General features: G+C 38.9%; 1 protein-coding gene across 1 annotated transcript in view; it reads left to right on the top strand.

Annotated features, from left to right (window-relative positions):
• SLC6A5 (solute carrier family 6 member 5) overlaps positions 1-16851 on the top strand; it is a 73072-nt gene that overhangs the window by 31161 nt on the left and 25060 nt on the right. The window contains exons 8-11 of the mRNA XM_019551021.1: positions 311-445; positions 3616-3719; positions 7608-7732; positions 16511-16623. Coding sequence (XP_019406566.1) covers positions 311-445; positions 3616-3719; positions 7608-7732; positions 16511-16623 — 477 coding nt within the window. The remainder of the gene's footprint in view (positions 1-310; positions 446-3615; positions 3720-7607; positions 7733-16510; positions 16624-16851) is intronic.

The raw sequence follows: 16851 nt of genomic DNA, 5'->3' as shown, positions 1-16851 counted from the left end.
ACTGGATATTTGAAATTGGGTGAAAAATCCAACTTTTATTCCCATTGTCTCCTGACTCTGTCCCTTAACTGTCTAGTACCTCAGTATCCTGTGACACAGCCTTTAATATCATTGCTATTGCCACTAGCAAGGAGAGCTGTAAAAATGACAGCCTTGTCAGATTTCTTGGGAAATAATCCTATTGTCTTTGTAGCCTGTGGCCAGTGTTTCTGATGCTGAATAATTTATTTTTTCAGGGAAGAGTATACTTGGTCTTTTTATATGGCTTCAAATAATAATCCAAACCAATAATCTTTTGTGTTGTTTCTAGGTGGTGTATTTTACTGCTACATTTCCTTACGTAGTGCTTATCATCCTACTTGTCAGAGGAGTAACGTTGCCAGGAGCTGGGGCTGGAATTTGGTACTTCATCACGCCTAAATGGGAGAAACTAGTGGATGCAATGGTGGGCTTATTATTCCAGTTATAACACTCAGATTGGGTGAATAATTCATACAGATTTTTTCTTACTGTATATTACAAACATATATGAGGTGTGCAATACTGAGATTTTTATCTTGTCATATTATCTGCGGAGCCTTATTCACATCTCACTAATCTGTTGTATTTTTAATTATGCTACCATAGAACTTGATATAGTGGATATTTATCAGCTGTGCTTGTATCTATGTGTGTGTATAAAGTACATGCAATGTCATATATATGTACATTATTTTATATTTTGTTGCATTATATTATGAATATTTTACCCGAATCCCCAAAAACAGAATGTTTCAGAGTAGATGTATGATAAATACTCAGAAAACAGAGAGGTAGGACAGGGTTAGAAAAGTTGGTTTCTGAATTGTCCTTTGTTATTTTATTGTATGCAGAATGCATTATGCTTTCATAAATAGTACAACCTACTTACATGAAGTATAGTTTTATTTCTGTAAATGATTCCACATTTCCTGAAAGCAGATGCATTTTATTCACTAAAAATTAAGATTATTATGAAAAGGGATATCCTGCTTCAATCGCGTTCAGATAAAGTCATATAACATTCTCTGCTCAATTATTTCTGTATAAAACTGTGCTGATATAGAACACCTGCATTCCTGACATTACAGCTATATTTTATGGGTGAACAGGTCTACTAACTGTCTTATGAAGGTTAAGGTTGATGGATTTGGCACCTGAATCCTAGTACTGGAAAAATCAACAGCATGTCCTAGCAAAGAAGTCATTTCTCCTCTTTCAAAATGCCTTATTTTCCCCATACAGTTACAAATTATGTTTAATAACTAATAGCTTATTGCTTATCATCATCATCATTGTTATTATTAATGTCCTGCTCATCACTATTTAGTAATTTGATGCTGACAACAGATAGGGCCTGGAGAGGGTGCTCAACAATAGAAGCATAATAGTGTAGGGTGAACTTCAGATATTAAATTCAAGTCTTAGGGAGAGATAGTTAGCCATATAAATTTGAAGACTAGGATTAGTGAAATCTGTTAAGAAGTGTTAACAAGTCAGGGAATCAGCTGATTTTTCCAACATTTTAATAATCTTTCCCAATAGAAATTAGGTGCGATGTTAGTTGCATCTAGATCAGAGCCGGAAAATAGTTCCCTTGTGGTTGCATACTAACAATTATTTGTTAATTAGTAGCTTCTCTGTGTTTGGCTTTTGGTTTTGTTTTTTAAATCCTGTGTTGTTGTGAGCAATAATACTTTTCCAAACAATGTGCAAACATTTTACATTGTAAGTATGAGCAGAATATTGGGACCCAACAGTGGGAAGTAAAGAGGGTGAGAAGTTTTATTTTGTTAGCAAGCTGAGGATCTCCAAACATGTAAGTATGTGTCTAACCCTGTAAAACCCAGCATTGCTTCTACCTGATAGACCTGATTAAGAAATAGAAATCTCCCTGTCATCTTTGCCATGTCATTTTAATGAGATGACACAACACACAGTTTACTTATGCGATCCTCTCAAAAGATGGGTGTTGTTTGAATCTGAGTTTTGGCTTCAGACACACCTCTGATTTTTTCCCTTAGCTATTGAAGGGTTGGACTTCAAGGATAAGCAGGGGAAGGGGAGGAACGTGTGTGTGTGAATGGAGAAGAGATGGGGAGATTTGTTTTTATAGAAACTACCGTAACCTTTTGGTATTCTCTGGGAATGACTCTGTTGAGATATCAGACCTCGGGTGAGTATTGCAAGTTCCAAAGGGAAATATGCTATCAGCCTTTTGGTGATGTAATAATTGTGATTTTATTTTTTGTACCTCTTCCAAGCCAATTGCCATGAAACCAAACCTGGGAAAACATCTTTTAATTAGTTTTAGTGATTAGAGCTTTCAGAAGACTCATTTCCCAATGAGCTAAATCAGCAGAGAGATTCCTGAAGTAGCTTATGAAAATCTTTCTGAAGTAGAATGAAACATGCTGAGAGTTGAACAATTTTGGAAACCTGGCCCCACTTATTAGCCTAAATGGGACAACTAGGTTTTTTTTAAGTGTTTTTTCGTATTTTTTGTTTAAAAAAATTAAAAAATCAAAAACATTTCTCAATATTAAGAAGTATAATCATCTTTATAGTTGGTTGGAACACCTCCCCCCACCACGTATTCTTTGAAACATTTTTAATAAAGTGACTCAATATTGGCAAACTTTGACTAGCTCTAGGAAAGATGAAGAACTATTTTGGAAAGCACTTCTAAAAAAACTCTTGCCCTAAATGCTTTTGAGGCTTGCTCATGTTGTGTAGAAAATCACTAATATTCTGTAGTACAGACAGTATCTGGGATTTTAACTTTTTTAGAATTCTTGGACCCAGGATGTGTGGGGGGTAGGGCAAGGGGTATATATTTTTATTTTACTAAATTGGCTTGCAAGTGGTCACAATTTCCACTGAAACTTGTACATTTAAAAGCTGTGTTAACCGGCTTCTACTATCTGAAATACTCTATTAACTGGAATTTCCAGCCAGATGCGGGGGGGGGAGGCGGGGAAGCTTGCATGTGGCGACCACCACCACCTTCCTCCTTTGCCCCCCCTGCACTGCAGGGTTTTTTGAAAAGGTTGAAAACCCCTGCCTCAGATAACTGGAATTTTTAGATACTTGGCATCTCCCTTACCCCACTTATGCCAGTTAACACGGCTTTTACTGTACTAAATTTGGTTTGTACTGTATATTTTAACATAAAGTACAGCTAATTACTTACATCAAGAGGAGAATATTCCACTTAGACTGGGTACCTGAAAGATGACCTAGTGGTATTGAATTACACTATTTTCTTTGAACATGGCAAATCCATTCCATCTCATACAGAACATTATTCACCGAATATGTATGCCTTCTCTCCCTGCCAAAGTTTATATTTTGTTCTCAGCTAAGTGGCTTGTTCTTATCTGAGCTAAAGTTCAATTAAATCAAATGGATATCATCTAACTGAAGGCAGAATTTGTCCATAATTGTTTTCCTACTGACATTAGTTGCACCAGTATTGTTTAAAATATTTTGCATGTTAAGCTCTCAACGGTAATGTTAAGTACTGTTACTGATTTTTATGACTTTCCACAACCCTTTACCGAGGCAGAAACTGTTTTATCTTCTGTGCTTTCCTAGGTGTGGAAAGATGCTGCCACTCAGATTTTCTTCTCCTTATCTGCCGCATGGGGAGGTCTAATTACTCTCTCTTCCTATAACAAATTCCATAATAATTGTTACAGGTATGTAAGGATAAAGTCACTTAATATTATTAAAGACATGCCAGCATGTAGCTAGTTCCAAAATACACATTGCGTGCATGGAAATCTGGTTGGAAAGGTCTACTATTTTATTATTGAGGGGGAGGGAGGTTTAATTCAAAATCCACCACTTCCATGATGTGCACTAGGCTTATCTTTGTCTCTTTTCACAATATATTTTCATCTTGAGCAGCCACTCATCTGGGAAACTGCCTAGGAACATAGGCACTATTCCACATCATGTTTTTCATCTCTGCTGAAGAGTAAACCATGATTAAAATTAAGTGAAGGTTGTGAGATGTGTGTATAATTTCTATTGTAGGGGGTGCCTTTCTTTAAAAAAAACAACACAGCAAAACTTGTTGAGCCACTAAGCTAGGGCATGTTTCCTTGATATCAGAAGATTTTTGCAAGAAAAACATGTTATATACTATTCCCTTTCAGGAAATCTACTGAATAAATTATTTGTTTCTTTCTTTTTAAAGAAAAGTATTTATTAACATTTATATAGTATCGATCAGAATTGGTAATTCGCAAACTAGTACAGTGCTCTGGCCCTCTTTCTTAATTAACAGTGTTATTTTGAGAGCCAGTCATGCTTCCACAAGAGCATAACTTCCACTGATTTCGTTAGGAGAGAAAAGGTGCCTATTTGGGGAAGCACTTCTATTTAAAACAGATTTTCAGGAGAAAAGCAGATGAGAAAACTCTAGTCTTTCACTTCTGGCAGCTCAGTAAAATATCTGAGTGGTGAGTTATGGAGTATGGAAAATGTTTACTTGAAGTTTCAAATTAAATGTAAACTATTAAGATTAAAACATATTGTGATATATAAAAAAAAATCCTTGCCTACATTATTGGTAAAGAATTTAAGGAAGTAAAATTGAGAAGCTTTGTATTTCTTATTGTTATAAGTTTAGGATATAGGCCGACCTAACAATTGCAGTGAAATCTGGTGAATGCATCATTAAGATAACTAACTGCTATGATACTATAAGTTTGTATACTGAATCACCAACAGAGTCTATTTTTGTTGTTTTTGTATATTTAAAGACACTTTAGCTGATTAGTTATTCATTAAAACATTATTAGTCATATCCAGATATATACACATATTAAATCACAATGGGGTTTGACCCTGCTCAACAGTCAATTTCAAAGAGACTGACCTATACCTTGCATTACACCATTCAAGCCATCTGATGCTTTCAAATCAGTGGGCGTTCTTCACTTTTCTTGGCTTAACAAGATATAGATGGTTAACCATTCTATTTTGCAGTATAATCTTCTATTCTGAGTGTACGTAGGGGTGCAAAGCACATTTATTTATTTATTTTACTATATCGTAGTCATGTAATTCTTACATAGTGAGCACTGTACATTTTTATAAGAAGAAATTGAACATTAAGCATTTTTCTGTGTAATTATAACATTCTTACATATGAGCCAGAGGGTATGCAGTCTACACTTAAAAGTTTTGTAAGATTTTTTTTCTTCATTATAAATGTCAAAAATTATTCTTTATTATGTCTTGATATGGCAGGCAAAATACATCTCAAGAAAATCTGAAAATGGCAAACTGCTGATTCTTTGTGCCCTGAGACATGTTCAAATTAAACCAGCTATAGGGGTGTTACATGTTTTGAAGCACTAACTTTGTAGCTGCTTGGCTCTCTTTATAGCTGCATAGTCATTTTTATGGTGTGATAATTACTTCGCACATGTAGTTGGTTTAAATTCATTATGCGATTTACCAGCTAATTGAGTTATATATATAACATGTAGCAGGAGCCTTAGTCACTCATGGATAAGAAGTCATTGTTACCAACCCCCCTGGAGTAGTGAATTAACTAGATATAACTGTGTATTGATGCAGAATGATATTGCTGTTCACTGTTAGGTTGTATTTGTGCCTGCATGCTCCAGTGGCTATCCAACTGTGCAAAACCCTAGTAAGTTAACAACCATGTAACTCACTTGTATTGCTGTGGTAGCATGCAGATGTGCCTCACCCCCCTCACTTTCCATGCATTTAGAATTCCCCCCAAAATGTCAAATAGCTGCTTTTTGTTACACTTCCAGGGCAAGCCCAGTGCTGTTCGTGGTTCTGATCATGCTCAAATACAAAAAGGATTGTTGCCCAGAGGAAGGTGATCAACCGTTCCCTGCACCCACAGGGGACAGGACCAGAAGTAATGAGTTTAAGTTGCAAAATTATTTAGGTTCGATTTTAAAAAGAACTGCTTAACCATTAGATCGATTAAATGGAACAGGTTATGTAGATGAGTTGAGACTCACCACCACTGGAATTTTTATGGGCAGGTCAGACAAACATTTTACTAGGATGATTTAGACAGGGATGTTCATTGAGCAGGGGACTGGACTTGATGGCTTCCTGGTATCCCTTATAGAGCTATTTTTTTTGATTCTGTCACAATCATAGGGAATCCTCTGGGCATGCACCCAAAAACAGCATTTTTTTTTCTTTCTCTGGACAGGAGAGGGTGGGGCATTTGTTGCCTGTGGAGCAAGAAGAAGTAGGTAGTGCATGCTTTCACAGTGGCAGTCTCTCGAAGTAGCCAGTGAAGTGTAGATGTATTCTGTTTTACTTTCTGGCCAGTTCATTCTAGCATTGCAAATGCAAATTTAATTTTTTTCTTTTAGAGTTGTCTCCATTGACCTTTTTTTTTGTAAACTTTACAAACCTATCTATAATTGCACAAGGTTTTTTTAAACCTACTTTGTAACACACTCTATATTTTATAAACTCCTTTATAGCCTCCCTGTTTCTGAAACAGTGCCAATGCTATTTCCCACTCCTTTCTAATTCTGAGGATTATCCACAGCCAAAAGCCTTCCTTTGGAATATGATTAGCATACAGTGATCTCCTTCCAAGCAGAACATTATCTACTTTCAGCAGACTTGACGAATGATAATCTATTTAATACTATCTTGCTTAAGGAATGTTCCAGGAGGGACTCAAGGTGTTGTCAGCTCAGCATGGTTCTTGACAGCTTTCTAGATTGCTTTTCATTTTGGGCCTACTGAGTAAGCAAGATGGTAAGCAGTTCAGTACCAACTTGGAGAAAACTATTTTTCCCCCAAGTTTGAATTTTTGACAAATAGTTTGCTTATTCTTAAATCATAGCAGTTTAAGTCAGAATCCCTCAGACACGCTTGTTTTGATGGCAGGATAGACAGTGTAGCCACAAGGTAAGATCTATGAAGAGAGATCATTACATATTCTTTTTTCTTGTAAAGTCACATCTGCTTACAGAATAAGGCATATTGCTCAAGCACTCAAGCCTCTTGAGAGTGCTCCTTGCAGCACTGAAAAATAATAAACACAGTATCAAAAAGTACTTTAGAAGGATTGCATGGAAGGGAGTGTACTTGGGGGAATGTACCTGGATTTGAAAGCTTTGACTTGAGTTGTCTGATTTAAATCCAGCAAAGACGGACAGCAGTTGAAAGTCCAATGCCTGTTTGGCAGCCTTCATGAAATGCATTAAACAGGAGAAAATCCCTGATTTTTACTTCAATTCTTGATGGTTTCTTCAACTTAATAACCCTTTTTCAAAGAACTGAAAAGGCATGCAGACTGAATGTACTTTTGAAGTTCCTGCTAGATTACTGGTGGGTCAATGAAAGGAAACTTGTATTCGTGCCTGCCTCTTGTTTCTTATCTGAAAACTTCCATCTCTGAGTCTTTCTCACATTTTAATCGCACTAAATTCACCGGAGAAGGGATATGCAAGTGTTTGCATAGAAAATAATCCTTATTCTTATAGCTTGTGTATGAGAATGTACTGCATTTGGATCTCTCTCTTACTTATTATATCAAGCTGGCATATGCTTTTTCTCCTCAGGGACACGCTGATAGTAACATGTACCAACAGTGCCACAAGTATATTTGCTGGCTTTGTCATCTTTTCAGTTATTGGCTTCATGGCAAATGAACTCAAAGTAGATATTGAAGATGTGGCAGATCAAGGTACTGTACACTACTGTTGCATAACTTAGATTGGATTCTGAAGTGCATGGTATAAATATCTTTAATGATATAGATGTTGCACTGCAAACATGTATTATTTGGACAGGGAACTACTAAGCCATCTATATGGGCCTTTAGTACAGTTGCTGTGCTGAACTGTCCAGTACCACCTGGTGCCTGTGAAGTTTTCAAAATACTACAGTAAGCTATCTTGCTGTCTATGGGTAGAAGAAAAAAGAAACCTAAATAAATGACTGATGATTTTAGACCCCTGCAAGGTTAATTCAGGTTAACCCACAGTCTCTCTAAGCAACCACTAACCCTCCTTGCTGCTTCTGTTTCTACTTCCTGAAGTCCAGTAACAGGTAAAAAGGGTTCTTGACTTGAGATTTGATGTGAAGGTACTGTGGATATGGTTGATAGAGATGAATGTGCATGACTTGGGAGTGTGAATAGGTAATTAAGTCCTGGGAGAGAGAGATAGGAAAGTAAAGATTTGTTGGATGAAAAAAAGGAACTGGGGAGAAGTTAGAATAGGAAAGACAGTACAGCTAAGTGCTGACATTGGGGAGGTTAGCAGCAGGTTCGATCATGTTAAAAATGGCCACCCAATGTAAGGTAAGTTTGGATCGCGGGTGTTGGGTGGATGGGGGGGAGTAGGCTTGTGGGGGGTCAGGAGTCTACAGGGAGATGGGGGAGTGGGATCTGCAGGGGGATTGGGAGGCAGGTGGGATCCACAGGAGTGTTTGAGGGTGCAGGTGGCATCTGTGGAGGGGATGGAGGGGCAGGCAGGATCCATGGGAGAGATCAGGAGGGCAGGTGACATCTGCTGGAAGGCTTGGGGGTGCAGGGGAGGCATGTGGTGTCTGCAGACGGGATTGGGGGTAGGCAGCAACTGCAAGGAGTTACCGGGGTCTGGGAGAGATGGTGGGATCAGGTGGGCTTGCAAGGTCTTCAGGGGAAGCTTAGCAGAACCAGGGGCTATTTTTAGCCCCCTGAGACTCCCTTGTAAACCTACCCCTACATCTCTCTTGCCTCTTCCCCACACTGATGCTTACTTCCGCAGTTCCCAGCATTGGTGAGTGCTAATAAAACTGGCACCTGAAGTGGCTTGAGATGAAGGGTAAGGGGAGGGAGGGTGCTGGCTGGTCTACAGGTGTGGCTGCAAGTGGCATGGGGGGTGGGGTGCTAAATATAGCTTGGTGCCAGGGGACAGGCAGGAAAAGCACAGCCCCGGGATGGGCCAGCAGCTGGGCTTTCCCACCCAGGGGCCGTGCAGGTAAGTGTACAGAAGTTCCATTCACCAGTCTTACCTAGATTGATTAAATTTGAGCGTACATTCATCCAGGTCTATCTTAGTCTGGGTTCTGCCATTTTTAGAGAGGTCTGTGTGTACAGAACTTCTGTACTGTTACAGGTTTAGATTTGATTTGCAATTGCTGAGATTGGTGTAAGTGGAAGGTCTGTGCCTGGGAGAACTGTGTTAGATTGGGTGGCTATTTTTAACCCTATCTAACCTCCCCCAAGCCTCCCCAAATGTGTGCACTTAGCCTGTATATATTTCAAAACCCAGCAACTCCCTTTTCACTAAAGAATACCAAATGGTAGAACTCCTTAAAAACACAGACATTTGGATAAGCTTTCCAGATTTTTTCCTGTTTGTGGCTGAATTTTGAATGACTGAGCAATTCCTGATTCAGTTCTATTAATGTATTGTACTGACACACGATGTGTTGATGTCAGTGTAATTTATCTTTAATTTGTTCATGGATGTAAATTGCACAAAAACAGATGTGACTGCCTTGTTTCTATGGATCATGACACACATGCTGGTATATCTTATACTGGTCCCTAGTTACAGGAGATTTTTTTTAGGGGGAGCTTTACCTCAGAGTAAAAATAATTTGGGATGCAGGCGCAATATATTCACCCTTGGAGAGTCTGTCTTTTCGTAAGCATATAAAGAGAATGGACACAGGATGACGGGCCTACACCAAACACGTCATACTCTGAGATATAGTTACCCGGGGAAAAATGTAGTAACTAGATATCTGCATAAATTACACCAGCATATGAGTTGTGTCTGGCTCCCTCAGAATAACCCTTAGTTTGATCTGATGAGAGCTGCTGAGTGTTACTATACAAATAACTAATAACAGTAACATCTGAGGAATAGAGTGCTGCCTTTACATTTCATGAACGTAGCTTCAACCTGAAGGGTTATAGCACGTGACTGACCACCCTTTTGTTATAATTGCATCCAGGCTCCACAGCTTTGGTATGTTTTCTCCACCCAGAACATAATGGAATATGTGTGGCATCCTTGGCATACAGTAAATCTTAAAGGTCTTTTTTTCATTCCAGTAATATTTGGATGGGATGTGCTATTTTATGTTCTTTGGCTGTGGGCTAAGTATCTGTTTTTTACCCCAGCATACTTTTTCTATTCAGCAAGATTGCTTATCTATTTGTTATATTAACTAATTTCCATACTCTATGAGTAGAAAATGTATGCGCGCGTGTGTGTGTCGTGCATGCATGTGTACATACACACATACATACATACATATATCTATATGTGTGTGTGTGTGTGTGTGTGTGTGTATAGATGTATGTATGTATATGCACATACACACATGCACACACTTTCCACTCAGAGTATGGAAAAAATGTGTGTGTGTATATATATCTATATCTATGTATGTGTGCATGTATGTTTGTATGTGTATATGCATGTGTATATGTGTGTGTGTGTGTGTGTGTGTGTGTGTGTGTATAACTGTATAACTGTGGATGTATATATTTCTATTTGCTTGCCACACTTAAGACTTTGATGTCATCATTGTGCTTTGAGTATAACACTGCACTGGAAATATCTTTTTTTTTAATTGTCTGCCGTACTACTTTATGATCCACTAGCATTGAATTAAGGTCTGAGGAAAAGAACAAAAACATCCATTCAGAGGGAAAGACAGCTCTTAAATCAGGAGTGGCAAACTCATCCACCCATGTGAGCCAGAAGAGCATCTTTGGTCTGGTCTGAGTGTCAGATCATGCCACTACACAGGACTGATACAATGGAGTGCATTATATAGTATGCTTACTGTGCTGTAAGAAGTACCTATGGTGCCAGGCCCTGGAGCAGGGCCTGTGCATGCTATACATGTCACATGGACTGAGCTGATTATGCATACTGCATGTGGCACAGAAAGCTGGCATGCCCTGCTAGACTGGTCCTGCATACTGGCTCTGGTACAGCCCAGTCCAGACCAGCTCCAGAATCAGGATACAGGGTCCATCTCCCTCAGGTGTTGCATACAGCATATGCTCTGTATAGGCCTCCTGTGCTGCATGTAGTGGCCACGGCTCCAGGTCAGCCCACATGCGAGACCAGCTCCATATGCCACCTATGATGTGCCGGGTCAGTCCAAGACCCATGGGCTAGATCATATGGTTCCACAGTCCAGATCCAGCCTGTGGGCCGTATGTTTGATGCCCCATCTTAAATAATAGGAAGACAGAACCCTTTGAGACTAAAGCTCCACGTCCTTTGAACCATCCTACACCATGCAATAAGATGAATTTGAAATAATTTTGTCAAAAAATCCATATGTGCATATACAACTTCTTGCATCTACCCATGGGAATGTTAAAAATATATCTCATTAACCTTCAGCAGTAATATAATATTTTCCAAGCCCTGGAGGAAATGAATAACAGTCTCTCAGGGGAGGAAAGGGAACAGCAAAGAATATATAAAGAGGATTGGAGTGTTCAGAAAGTGAATGTCACAGGCTCCTGCTTCTGGGCATGAAGTTTTTTGATTGGCTGCATTGAAACATAGACATTAAATTATTTTGTGGACAGGTTTATTGTGTAGATAAATTCAGTAGCACAAAATGCTGAATGTGGCTTGAATGTACCTGATAAGCATCTCAGTTCAAAGACCACATGAGTGAATTGATGACAGAAAACAGAAATCAAGTTCTCCCTTGAGTGTGGTAGTCTTTGTAGTTACAGCATCTTCTTTTTTGTACTGAATCAGTGTTAGTGAGAATTAATTTCCATTCAGTGAATTGTGTGGTTTGGGAGTTGATAATGTAAAAGCTCACCGTTGGCTTTTTTCCACCCTCCCTTCCCAGCTTTACCTTTTGTTTTTCTAATTTCTATCTATTTACATTCTCGCTGACATCACACTTTCAGCTTCTCTCATTCCTTGGAGTCTCAGACTAGCAGAGACTTCCTATGCCTGAAGAAGGGTCACTGTACCGGAAAACTTGCTAAGAACTTTTTTCCAACTACTCAGTTGGTCTAATAAAAGATATCATGTCTACTCAAAGAACCTTCCCTGCCTATGTCCTTAGATTGACACCACTACAACCAAAAACCCAGCATTATTGGAGACCATATTTCCAGTGAAACCCCATGACTAGCGAATTTTAGATGACAAAAGAAGGGGAGGTGGCCCCTCTCATATTTTAGCCCAAAACTTAGTGTTTATGGCTTAGGGAGTGGAAGATCTAGGTTTCGGCCCCCTTTATCTAGCACCAGATGGCAGGCTAGCCATTATTTAATCTCCTTCCCAGTCTTCCTCTTGAAGTTGGGTCCCTGGGCAGCCAAAAGAAAGAGGTACAAGGAAGATAATAAGCTGACGAATGTGTGGCTTAGTGAGATGGCTGCTGTTCTGCAAAGGAGAAGCCCTGGCTTCTACCCTGGACCCATGCTCCAATGGGGCAGAAACTTCCCCACTTTTCGCCATCCCTTTTCTCCAATGAATATTAAATGTACTGTGCAGTGGCTTACCTTCAAGAAGAGGCCTAGACAGGAGCCTTGATGATGCCTGACCAGTGGTCTACAATTAGAGCACTGTGCTGGGGAATTCAGAGATGCACATTTTTAAAACCTTCCTGGGTAAGGCAGGTCTAGAGCTGAGGTCTCCTTGTTTTTAGAGTGTAGGCACTAGGCTATTGGGCTACAATATGGGAAGTCCTCCCACCTCCTGTTTTTTGTCAGGCCAAAAATTTAGGACATGCTTTGGCATGTGTGTACAGAGCTGAGTACCTGCTTGGCCAGGGTGTAGCCAACTGCCCGAGCTCAGTAACTATGTGGATACATATTCATCCAAACAGAGCATGGAGCAGGATCACAGGCTGTGTCTGAGTGCCAAAAAGAGCAGTTATGGGCCTTGACAACTTTAATTTGGGTGTATAAACTGAAATAGAGTTCTGCCTCAGCTTGTAAACTCTACCTCTTCCCAGCAAGAACTGGATGATGCAGCATACATGTCATCAATTAATAGTAATTCAGTTTTACATGTCTCATCTGCTGGAAGGAGAAGATAAAACAGTATTTAAAGATCCCATCTTCCAGTTGGAGTCATTGTATCTTCCCTGTTATAACTTAGGCCCCAACTTGGATACTTGCAATTTCTGTGTAGAAACTCTACTGCATGAGCCAAATGAAAAATCCACGTGCGTGTACACAACTTTTTGCATCTACCCATGGGGGATGTTAAAAATATATCTCATTAACCTTCAGCAGTAATTTAATCTTCCTGGCCTGGAAGCTGTACTAAGAACTTAGCTGTGCTAAGGTCTGTCTGTCACAGGACAGTAGTAACAGTATTATTATCATTCACTGTCCTACGTGTTTCCCATGCCGTACTTCTGTTTCTGACAGTCCTTGTACAATGACAGCTGAAAGCAATTGTTTTGTTTCCTGGCAAAGTAGCAGTGCAAACAACTGGATTTGTCATGGGTTATGCTCATATGAGTGATATTCTGGGGGAGATCTCTTCTGCACCTGACAGAGCAGTGAACACCCAATCAACCAAGTGGCAGAGCATGTTAGGAAAACCCATTTTGTACTTGAAAGGTTTGAAGGTTACAAATGACAAGTGTTTCTCAAAGGCAATGTTGAAAGAAACACAGCGATGCCTATAGGCAGCATAAACTAATGCTAGGTTTCTTACATGCCATAAAGGAACACAAGAGAACATCTTGTTCCTGAAGAACTTACAAGAACAAATTCTTCACCCATCCTCCATGCAGCCTGTGTACTAGACTTTCAGTTGCACAGTGCTCATCTAAGCAATTATTGATGTTGGTAAGCAGCTTAGATGGTTTGTACTGAAGAGCAAATGAAGTACAGTCTACAGCTATAATGAAAGAACTTAGCTGATATATATCCATCTTACTATCTAAAATGTAAGCTTTTCCAACAGAAACCAATGGCATTGAAATCTTGGTCCTCAAAGGTAAATCTGTTCATTGTCTTCCATCCTGTGAACAGGGAGGAAAAAAAATATCTGGTTCACAAAATATCTTTACAAAGTGAAGCAAAGTTTCTTAAAACATATCTAACAGCTGTAATTTTTTTAAGCTGAAACAATTTCAAAAGTATCCTTTGTTGCTTCAAAAAACTGCAAAATTGGCACTGGAAGGAACCACTATGGAATTCCTCATTCCATTCCACAGAACTGATGAAAGAGCAGCCAGAGGGAGCCATTTGCTTCTACAAAACCCAGGAGTTATGGCAAATATTCCTGAGCCCATGCTACTGATATTTTAACTATTTTCCTGAAGAAAACCTAGAAGATTCCTGTAACCTTTATGCCTTTAGAGATTCATTTGGAATCTGTTGAAATGGCTTGCAAAAAGGTCATTGATTAATTTGAAGCAACCCCCCCCCCAAGAAAACAGGCCTCTGTCAGTATTTTCTAAATATTATTTTCCTTTAGAATTGTTGTATTGATTAAAATCCTGCCAAAATTGACATTTTTCCTGTGGAAAGTTCAATTTCCATGAAACTGCTCTTTCTGATGTGGGAATATGTTTCTCTTTGACATTTTTAACTCTCTCTCCATAATAGCCATTTAAAATCCAAGTTCAGGACCTTTTTACCTTTTCCACTGCAAAATTGTGTGTGAAGTCCCAACAGAATTCTTTCCAGCTTTCTTTGCTTATGAATGTCTCTGTATATTCTTCATATTTGAAAAAGTTAAGTTGTTAGGTTTTTTTTCCAAGCACATTTTCCCATTGGTTTGTACATGTTTTTTTTCTGACTGATGGAGAAAATATGCCTGTGGTTAGTTCTCTTGTGGTTGGTGATTTATGCTTGGATACTGATCACCTACCCTGCCAACTGTTCTGAGGTCCAAAATCAGTGATTCTCACTATTGCTGACCTAGGGGCAACAATACCCAGCAAGTCATGTCCTGTAAGCAACATTACAATTTGTGGTCCCTCTCAATCTCTGCTTTTACTTGTTAATGTCTTGTGACTGCAAGCAAACAGGGTCTCACAGGCAGCATGTTGCCCATGAGTCAGAGTTTGGGGACCGTTGCTTTGGAAAGCAAAGGAGTCTATATCAAAAGACACCTGCAATTTCATAGTCTGGAATTAAACTTTTCCTAAAGAGTGTGATTAATGGGAATTCATTATTTTGAACTTTTTGTTTTAATTTCCAAAAGCAGTAAACTAGGGCAAACAGGCCCCCTATTACTAATTGTCCAGAACAAATCTTTAAATAAGAGATGAAAGAATGTGTTTATGAATATGTCTTCACATATGTTTTCCCATACAGAAAAAAATGTCTATTTACAAGCAAGTTTAAAGAATTCAGCTTGTATTAAATTGTTTACAAAAAAATCCTTTTTAATGATAAAAAAAAGAAAACTCATTATACTTGTTGTCTTCGGAACGATCCTCCAAAACTTTACAGACTACAGATTAGTTCTGAAATGGACCAACAATTCTCTACAACTTTGCTGAGAAAACGATGGGGAACCAGCTCCCCTAGAGTAACTAGGACAATATGGGGCAGTTATGCTCCCAACTGGAATTTGACTGTGAGAGTGGGGCTAACACCCTATACTCCAGGATATTAAATGATGAGAATCTCAGATTTGTTTCTCACTGGAAAGGCTTCACCTTTCATAACATTACAAATAGACTAGGATTCACTGTGGACAATTAGGGCAGGAATGTAAAGGAGTGCTGACTGATGAATTACAATCACAAAGTTCCTGCAACTTTTGTTTTTCTTAGTGCTTTCCCCAGCCCTTATTAGCCAGTTCTGATCATACTTTATTTCTTGCCTAGCAGAAATAGTCCAGGTAATCTAAAATAACAATGGAAAAAGGATAAATCCTTCCAAAATTGTGGAATTTCATAGCTGAGGTTGAACTCTGGTCCTTCTTCATGCTGCTGTGTATTACTTTTTTTTCTTTCTGTTTTAAGATTTTCCTTTTAGATATACATTGCTGTGTGGCATGCATCTGAAAGCAGAATATGCTCTGTGATATATGCACAAACCTTCCATCTAGGGACAGTTGTATTACATGTTGCTGATTTAAAAAGAAGCCCCTTTTTGGTCATTGATCCATGTGGAATTACTGTGTGGATAATCTAAGGTTAGGCCTCTAGTTCTCTGGGGATGTAGTGGGAAATTGACTCCAAAGCAAGAAAAAAATGAAAGCTTGCTACATTTGTCTGATTTGGGTCACTGCTTTAGTGACCAGGTCAAGCATCTATCCTGCAGCTTGGAAATCATGAGTGCTGAAAACCATGAATGCCAAATTCTGTCATCCTTGCCTTGCAGTGGCATGAGGCCTCACTCCATGCAAGAGATACAGAATTTGTCCCTTTAATTACATTTTGGAATAAAGTTATACTTCAGTATCTTCAGGCATTTAGCTCTTTGCAGTAGCCTGCAAATTTCCTCCATAACAATAAGATTAAGATATCACAACCATTTCCTTTTTCTCCTTATTTCTAGGTCCAGGTATTGCTTTTGTGGTTTACCCTGAAGCCTTAACAAGGCTTCCTCTCTCTCCATTTTGGGCTATAATATTCTTTTTGATGCTTCTGACCCTTGGATTGGACACTATGGTAAACTTTTTATCTACCTTTTTCCTGTTGGCTCACCTGGTCCTCTGTCTTCAAGATTACCATACCATATGTTGTTTCTCATGTAGTCATTGAGTCTCTTTCCAAAGAGAATGAGAACACCAATACATAATTCACCTGGGTGCTTTGAAGTTTCAAAGTTAATATTTAAGATGACAGATGTCAAATATAATCCAATGCCATTAATTTTTCAAATGATCTGTCTCTCTC

Source organism: Crocodylus porosus, unplaced genomic scaffold (assembly GCF_001723895.1).
Source record: "Crocodylus porosus isolate Cpor-Errol unplaced genomic scaffold, CroPor_comp1, whole genome shotgun sequence".
NCBI classification, from domain to species: domain Eukaryota; kingdom Metazoa; phylum Chordata; order Crocodylia; family Crocodylidae; genus Crocodylus; species Crocodylus porosus.
This window is presented reverse-complemented; position numbering and strand designations above follow the sequence as displayed.